Here is a 9,189-nt window from a genome sequence, read left to right on the forward strand (position 1 = left end):
CTTGAGTCACTGCCAGATGCTGGCTTCTTCCACACAATTTGTGAAAGTTCAGGGGTTTGCACAGCCTTGCAGGGTCCTGGCCTTCCCAAGGACCACCATGGTGGGAGGCCCCTTCATCCCAAGGCGACAGTTGCTCTGGCTTCCTATGCTACTCAGGGGTTCTCCTCCATGTCTTAGCCCCTGCCACAGCTTTGGTTGCTAGGACAGGATTAGGGACAATAGGCTGCAGGATAATTTGCAGGGTGTTGGCTACCTCCAAGGGCATCTACTTCCTGGAGAGCTGCAGTTCTCAGGAGCTCAGGCTCAGAGTGGCCAGTCTGCTTGTCTTCTGGCTTCTTCCTCAGAGCTGTGCTGGGTTCACTGATGCACAATGCCAGCTTTTATTCTCCGTCAACACTGCAGTTCTGCCGTGAGACTTCCTTCCTAGGTACATGGCAGGACTTCATGAACCAGAGTTTGAAGACCTGAATTAAGGGGTCAAATGTGGCCCCATGGGATAGTAGTTAAACTTCTGTTGTTTGCTGTGATTTTCAAAGCTGCTGTTTTTAAAGCCAGTACTGATGGCATTTCACAAAAGTTCAAGGTCCCAGAAGCCTCGTGTGGAGGCATGGGACCACCAGCACTTGGGAGGCAGAGGCAGGAGGATCACACGTTTGAGGCCCGTGTTGGCATGTAAAGACATGATGTCTCCCAGCTAGGATCTGAGAAGTCACCAGTCCATGGGATGGTGTGTGTGACATTGAGTTCATCAAACTTCTCTTGGCACTCCCATTTACCTCTGCTGCACCAAAGCTAGAGTTGCTGAGACCCATGCGTGTCTGTAAGAGCTTGCTTGGGGCTCTGGTTGCTTACTGCTGGGGAGTAAGATTTCACTGGGGTTACTTGGTCTCCCTCTATTCTGCTTTTATATTGTCTGTACTGGTAGTCAGTTTAGGTCAAAATATGATAAGAAAAAGACTTCAACTTTCTGCCAGATTTTATTATTTATTTATTTATTTATTTATTTTGCTATGTGTAGCTACAGTTTTCCCAGAATCTTATAGGACTGGAGTTTTGACAAGCCTCTACATTATAGGTGCCGTGTAGAATGTCTCATTTTGGTACTGAAAGATGTCCATTCAAAATTAAAAATAACCATCAGTTTTTTTAACTGCCATGTCATAAAAATAAAAGGACAGTTTCACATAAAACTATAAGACATTATAATTATGAATTTCAAAATGAGCACCCTCAAGAAATAAGTCACAGGCTAATTATGGGACACCCTCTCAACACTGGCCTATGCATGCAAGGGCTTCCAGGAAGGACCTGGATCCAAGGTCACACATACTGATATCCATACGGATTTATTTCTAGTGTTCTCGGCTCTGCTTTTTTACTGTGTTGACTTCCTATCGGGTCATATTTTTTCTCCTGAAATGAACTCCCGAAGGTCCAGGCTTATATTTTCATAGCTTCAAATCCAGTGGAATAAAATCAGACCTCTTGATTATTTTAGCAAAGCTTTAATATCAGATCAGCTTCTGTCTTCAGCTATCTTAAACCAATCAGAGCTGTCTTCAGCTATCGTGAACCAATCAGAGCTGTCTTTAGAGTATCCTGAACCAATCAGAGTTGTCTCTAGATTATCCTGAACCAATCAGAGCTGTATATGCCCCATCACATACACTGCTGTAACTGGCCAGGTCTGGGCGACATGCCACATCCAGGGGTAGAATCTAGAATCTAGCCGGGCGATGGTGGCGCACGCCTTTAATCCCAGCACTCGGGAGGCAGAGGCAGGCGGATCTCTGTGAGTTCGAGACCAGCCTGGTCTACAGAGCTAGTTCCAGGACAGGCTCCAAAGCCACAGGGAAACCCTGTCTCGAAAAACAAAACAAAACAAAACAAAAAAAGAATCTAGAACTGCCTAGATTTCACAGGGGTAACTGTTATTGCTACCCCAGTTTACAGGTGGGGAAATTGCGACCCTGGGGAGTTAAGTGGCTCGGTCAAAGTCATTTATGTAGTTTAACAAAGAATGGAGAGAGGGTACTTGCAGGGTAAGCATAAATGAATACTGGATTATTACAAAGATAAACACAGGGCTGGAGAGATGGCTCAGAGGTTTAGAGCACTGGCTGCTCTTCCAGAGGCCCTGAGTTCAATTCCCAGGAACCACATGGTGGCTCACAACCATCTATGATAAAATCTGGTGCCCTCTTCTGGCGTGCAGGCATACATGCAGGCAGAATGCTGTATACATAATAATAAATCTTTAAAAAAAGATAAACACATAAATAAATACCCCCTGCTATACACACCTTGATGATCCCTCCCCGTTTTATCCAAACTCTTTTCCAACATCTGAACATCACTGCTTTAACATATTTACCCCCCTGCTGTTAAGAATGGACTTTCAGACACTAAACAGAGGCTTTGTTTGAAATTATGTAGACGTCAAACTCCACAGAGAAGACGCCCTCGCCCCCAGAACCAGAGCCTGTGGGAACAGCCCAGAAAAGCAAGGAGAACTCCTCAAAGGACAAGAAGTCAGTGGACAAGAAGTCTGTGGCCGAGACCAACAAGCAGAAGAACAACAAACAGGAAGCCAGAGAACCTGCACAGTGCGTGCAACCTCCTGTGGTGGAGGCCAACGCACTGCAGAATGGGGACAAGACCCCAAAGAAGTCGGAGAAGCGGCGACAGTCCCTCGGGGGCTTTCTGAAGGGGCTGGTAAGTAGATGAAGTCTTCTTTCTTGTTTCTTATTAAACTCCAGAGTGGGGGCTGGCTAGAAAGCTGGCAAAAAGGAAAAAAAAAGATTTTGTGAACCTACTGGGTGTCAGGCACTGCACTAGGTACAGAGAATAACAGATAAGTTTGAGGTTAGGGGCAGGAAGGATGAGGATGCTGGGTGGAGGAGACGGGAAGACCTAAGTAGCATAGGGGATGGTAGGCGGGAGTGAGACGGAAAGCCTACGCTCCCAAGCCTCTCTACCCTGCTTGTCTGCAGTCCTGCTCTGCCTGCCTCCTAGCTGTGTGTCCTTGGCTGAGACAACCCCTCAGTGCCTCAGTTTCTTCATTTGTAAAATCTAGGTCATGGTAACAGTTGTAGTTCTATCTCGGTTTGCTTTCTGTTGCTGTGATAAACACCTTGACCTAAAGCAATGTGGGGAGGACAGGGTTTATTTCCACCATGGAGGGAAATCAGGGCATCCTATGTTGTGTATAGTTTATCACACTCTTCCCTTAACATGACTTACTACACTTTAGTGCTAAACTGTGCTCTGTGCACAATCCTGTGTTGTAAGGTTCTACTTTACACTGAAGAAAGAGCCACTGGTAACCGCCTCCAATCCATGTGACATGTATAAATCTCAGCTCACGAGCGCCAGGAAAGAAACTGCTCAAATGTAGTAGTAGGAGCTGCGGGCTGCATCCCCACCACCTGGCTATCTTATACCCGAAATAACCACACAAAATTGTTTTAATTTAATTACTATATGGCCCATTATTTCTAGCCTCTCATTGGCTAACTCTCACATCTTAATTCCTCAGAGAGAGCACCAGATCTCATGTGGTTGCTGGGAATTGAACTCAAGACCTTTGGAAGAGCAGGCAATGCTCTTAACCTCTGAGCCATCTCTCCAGCCCCTCTTTTAGGGTACCAATTGATGGGTGTGGTCGATCAGAAGTTGTATTTAACCAAACCAACTTAAAATAATATTCACCTTTAATAAACAGAAGAAAAAACTTACAAACCAGGGTTCCAGCGATCCAGGAGCACAGAGGGCAAAGAGGAAGAAGCAAGCACACCTGGATGTTTTTTATTTGTTTTGTGTGGCCCCAGGGGGACACACCCTAAATGGAATGTGATTGGCTGAAGTTCCAGGAAAGAATAAAGAAGCTGCCTTGGCCATTTGATAGGGCAGCCCTTAGGTGGGTGGAGTAGACAGAACAGAATTCTGGGAGCAAGAAGGCAGGAAGGGAGAGCCGCCATGGAGCCAGCCGCCAGGTCAGACATGCTGAATCTTTCCCAATAAGCCATGACCCCGTGGTGACATAGATTATTAGAAATGGGTTGAATCAAGATGTGAGAGTTAGCCGCTAAGAGGCTAAAAATAATGGGCCAGGCAGTAATTTAATTAATACAATTTGGTGTCGTTATTTCGGGTATAAACTAGCCGGGTGGCGGGGACACAGCCCACCGCCCCTCATTACAACACTCAAAAGCTAAGAATTCTATCATTTCTTGGCATGACATCCTGGAAAACAGGCATAATGGTGCACGCCTATAATCCTAACTCTCAGGAGGATTGCTGTGAGAGAAGAGATAGCTTGGGCTAAATAGTGACTTCTAGAACAGCCTGGGCTACCCAGTGAGATGCTATCTGGAAAATAAAACCAAAAAGAAGGATCTTAGAAAAGGAAAAACTGTAGAACGGGGAAAGGCCTGACATTGTAAGGGTCTATAAAGTGGGCCTGTTAGTTGGGAGATGGGCAGAGACAAGGGAGGTGTATGTATTTTGATTTAGGTGGTGTTAACATGACCGTGTTTCTATTAATCCGAGCTCATAGAACTAGCAGAAAGGGCTAGTTTGACCGTGTCTAAGTTATACTGACAGAAAGTACAATATAACCACCTGCACACCTGCACACCTGCACACATCCACCTGCCACACCGGAACAACAGTAAGGTACAGCCTCCACACGCCAGCCACATGCATGGCCCTGAGGATGCAGCAGACTGAATCCACAGAGGAGGAAGATGCCAGATAAAAGGTAGTGAGGTTCCTTCAATTAGTGACGAGGGATAAATCAGAGCACCACTTTGTGAGGCAGTGGAAGAATGAGTTGCTTGACAATGGCATGAGGTGTCTAGAATGAGCTAGAAGAGGAAGTTCCCCACCCTAGGACAACTTCAAGTGTATCACAGTATGAGCCCACTTCATCTCAGGAACAATCCTCTGAGATGTTTGAACATTCTCATCTTAAAGGCAAAGAAATCAAATCATAATGTGTCTAAGATTTCACAAAACCAGAAATCAATGTCACTAGGTGTTGAAGCTGGACACCTACATGTGAATAGAACATATTGACTTAACATGCTACCTAGCTCAGAATAAGTATGTGGTCCTTGCTGCTGTTGGTTTTTTACCGACCGCTTCATGTTTTTCTCCAGGGACCAAAGCGGATGTTGGATGCTCAAGTGCAGACAGACCCTGTATCCATCGGACCAGTTGGAAAATCCAAGTAAACAAATCACTCCATTCTCACCGGGTCCTCTTCCCACTCCACCTCCCGTCCAGACTCACTCTGTGTATATATCTGTTTTTCTCCTGGCCACAACTTCAACCTGAATTGTAGATCGAGGTGTATTATTTACGTCTCTGGTCTGGTCTTTCCTGGCAATGTAGCTGTAAAGATGGGTTAGCAGGTTAACTAGGTAGTTCAGGAGAGCTGGTGAGTGTCAGGCGTGGGGTGGAGGAGGTAGATAAAGGCATCTGTGCTGGGTGATGAAAATAGCAGTAACCAGTGAGTAGAGGAAAAAGACAGAAATGAGAAAAAGAACATTCTGCATTATAGTAACTGCTGACTCGTCTCCTAAGCTTCAAAGGGGAAGGGAAGATCCGTTTGTTTCGATTCACACTGGGAGGAAGGAGGACTCTAGGCAGGCTCTGCCTTGGGCATCTGCCAGCTTTCTGGAATGGACCATGTGGGGAGTGAAGAGGAATGGGTAAGAGTTGGTTTTCAAATAGGGTCCTTGAAAGTTATCGGTGAAGGGAAGTGATTAACTGGAGAGGGATTGCAATGATTTGGGGGAACAATTATTTCTGAAGTGTAGGGACAAGGGCATGGGATTACCAACTCCAAAAGAAAACCCAAGAGTAGAAGGAAATTAAGTTGCAGGTTTGTTTTGCCACACAAAGGGGCACCAAGACCTCCACTTTTCCCTTTGCAGCTGGTACCCCTAACAAAGACTGTCTGCAATATTTCGTTATTAATGTTTCTCAGATGGCGGAGGGGCTTGCTTCATCTTTTCCATCTGACGCTTATCTCACGCCTGTCTGTAATTTCCTAATGTGTTCAGGATGTTCTCTGATTAAAAAACCTTCCCCTAACCTGGTTAATAAAAATTTACAGAAGATTATTTAAATATTCGAGGTGTTTTTTTTTTTAATTCTTGTATAGAGAACTAAATTGGAGCGTGACTCCATTGAGGTGGAATGCTATGTAGCCTATGACTGACTGATGCTCATGTAAATTGTACCTTTCTTTTTATTTTCTATTAAATCTTTTCTGATTTAATAAAAAAAACTATTGGATTTTATAAAATCTTCTTATTCTAAATGTTAAACGCAGCTCTCTAGTGCTCTCTACAAGAGCCGAGTCTTCTTAAGCAGACGATAAACAATGCCCACATACATATTCAGAGATCCCTTCCCACACACCTTTGTGTACATGTACAGACTGATAGATGCAGGGCTGGAGAGATGGCTCAGTGGTTAAGAGCACTGACTGTTCTTCCATAGGTCCTGAGTTCAATTCCCAGCAACCAGATGATGGCTCTCATAGCCATCTCTGGTGGGATCTGGCGTCCTCTTCTGGCATAAAGTCATACATCCAGGTAGAGCACTCATGTGAAATAAATGAACCTTTTTAGAAAAACTGATAAATCCAGAACTAGACTGGTGCACATGAGTGACTGGACCTAACAGTTGCAGCCGTTGCCCTAGCAAACCGGGTTCTGCCACCAGTCCTCCGTACGCCAATAAAAAGAGCCAAATTAGTAATGAAAACCAGAAAAGGGAGATTTGTTCCATGTGGCCACATTGGGAAGAGGGATAGAGATCCAGTGAGCCTCTCCCACCCTGCTGCCATCTTCAGAGTCCTGACGAGAGGGTAAGGTTCCAGGCCACCATTCTCTCAGCAACAAATCTGCCCCACAAACTATCAAACTTTCTCCAGTAAACAAACACCTCCTCTGGCAGCCCCGGGGCTTCAGCCTTTTCCTTTCCCATCTGGGGACTCTGGGGGAAATTTTAATTTGTTTCAAAAGGGCCACAGGTGTCCTTCTAGATATATTCGTTTCTGCCAAGCACACAGGTTTTATACACACACACACACACTCATATCCACACACTGGCTCACACAAACCACAGGAATCAGAAGTCAGCACAGAGTATCCTGTCCTGGCAAGGTTGAGAGCACAGGGGCCATAATAAAGCAGACTAGGAAATTGGTAGCTGCTTCCAAGAAGAGCCACGTCTGTAAGCCCCCAGTTGTGGAGAGTAATGGCAGGCCAGGCAGCATGGCCTGCAGGCTGCTAACAGACTGACTGGATTCTGGGTTTCACAGCAGTGGTTTTCTGGAAGCTAAAGTGCTTCCTGGGTCCTCCTGACCTGAGTTAGAAATCCTGTCAGTTCCTGAACGGGTTGGGGTAGTGATGGGGGCTACTACAATACCTTGGGAAAGTTGGAAGAGGGGAGGAAGTGACCACACCACCCAGTCCCTCCAAGTGGCCATCAATGAAACCAACCAGCTCTCTGCTCCTTTGTCTGCAAAGCCCTGGGGGCTTTGCCTGCTGTGACCTTCGGCCAGCCTCTGGGCTAGAGCAGACCACAGAGGAAGGTGACCATCTCTCGGCCTGCCCACTTCACCTTACAGGGCACTAGCGCTTTGGGCTCAGAGGAGAACGGTTTCCAGGCAGGATAGGGAGGTTCAGAAGCAGGGAAGAGAGACTCGGGCCACCCGGCTACAGCACCCTCCCACTTCCTGAAAACCAAACCCAAGCTGCGGTGGGGGAGGGGCTCTCAGTGGCGAAGCCCTGCAGAGCCCCTCCCTGGCTTTTATCCCTAGTCCCTCCCTTCTCCTCGGCCAAAGAAGAGGGAACTCTTAAATGAAATTGTGGGGTTTTTTGTTTTGTTTTTATGAAGGTCAAGAAATTTAAGCCACAAACTCAAACAATGATTTTACTGCCAGGACCCTAAACCCCAGTAGCTGAAGAAGGAAGTTTGGTGCTTCATGTGAAAGTTGTGTGTTTTTGGGTGTAATCCCATTTCTGATGAATTCACAGTCGGCACTAACTGCCACGCCTTGCGCTACTGGAGTGTGAAAAAGAGCAGGCACCCCACAAAAGCGCACAGAAAACCCACGGGAGTCAGAGGGCTAAGGGGCCGCAAACTCGACCCCACGGAACCAAGCCAAGCTAGGGCAGGTGGAGTGGGGGGCAAACCTGACAGGCAGCAAAAGTTCCAGAATACTCTCCCCCAAAGACAACAAAATTAAGACGTTCTCGGGAGGAGAGGGGACAAAGGTGCCGGGTTTGTCACGATGAGTCATTTAACGATTTACTGATTTGTTTGTAGGTGCACAGGGAAGTGGCTCCTCTCCCTTGCCAAGAAGACGTGGCTTTTCCAAGAATGGAGCTAGTGAGATGAAATGCCACCACTGTGCGTGCAAGTGTACATACACACACCACACACATACACATATACTCACACACACTCGTGTGTACACACATGCACGCACACTCTCAACGACGCCTTCCAGTTCCTGATAACAGAAACTTTTTGACTCAAGTGATTCCCAGCAGCCCGAGGCCGCCCTTGGATTCATCCTCTTGGCGAAAGAGCCACAAACCTAAGGAGCTGCCAAAAATAGGAGTGAAGAGAAAGGGTACTGTTCTGGGTGGTAGCTCTTTGCTCTTTAAACACAGCTCTCTCTCTTCCCACCCCCACCCCAGCACTGTGCAAACAGTCCAGATAAACTGGGCAGTGGGGATCTCATTAAATTTACAAAGTCCAGAATGGGCCCCTCTGCCTCCTCCTCGAAGATATAGAGGAAGGCTAGGTCTCTTCCTCCAGGACCTGCAGGCATGGTCTCTTTGTCCCATAGTCCCAAGCTAGTCTTGGGCCTGAAGCAATCAAATCAGAGCTTGGGGTGCAGCTCAGTGGTAAAGTACTGGTCCAGCACAAATGAGGCCTTGTGGTCCATTCTCCGTGTTGGGAGGGTGGAGGGGGTAGTGACATGATAAGTAACCAAATATAAAGAAAGGGAAAGGGCACCAGTTACCCACTTTCCCACGGTGCAAACCCTGAGATTAGCGATGGGCGCTGTCAGGGCTCACTTTACCCACCCTCTCCATGTCTTCAGAGCTCTTTAAGGAAGCAGTTTGGCACAGCGAATAGAGTCGGGTTCTTCCCTGG

The 9,189-nt window shown here is 46.7% G+C and overlaps 1 protein-coding gene across 12 annotated transcripts in view; it reads left to right on the plus strand.

The window, feature by feature from the left end:
• The window catches only part of Bcas1 (brain enriched myelin associated protein 1), a 78,764-nt gene extending 70,035 nt beyond the window's left edge, over positions 1–8,729 (plus strand). For 7 of the 12 annotated variants that reach the window (XM_041641703.1, XM_041641705.1, XM_041641710.1 and 4 more), the window contains 3 exons: positions 2,437–2,715; positions 5,163–5,233; positions 8,350–8,729. In XM_041641703.1, coding sequence (XP_041497637.1) covers positions 2,437–2,715; positions 5,163–5,233; positions 8,350–8,413 — 414 coding nt within the window. In that variant the 3' untranslated portion in view covers positions 8,414–8,729. Of the gene's footprint in view, positions 1–2,436; positions 2,716–5,162; positions 6,310–8,349 lie in introns of those variants that run through there. The other 5 variants (XM_041641704.1, XM_041641707.1, XM_041641711.1 and 2 more) reach the window with 1 other exon arrangement.
• The last annotated feature ends 460 nt before the right edge of the window (positions 8,730–9,189 follow it).

Source organism: Microtus oregoni, unplaced genomic scaffold (genome assembly GCF_018167655.1).
Source record: "Microtus oregoni isolate MIOR12 unplaced genomic scaffold, Mior012 000071F_ref0000514, whole genome shotgun sequence".
NCBI lineage: Eukaryota > Metazoa > Chordata > Mammalia > Rodentia > Cricetidae > Microtus > Microtus oregoni.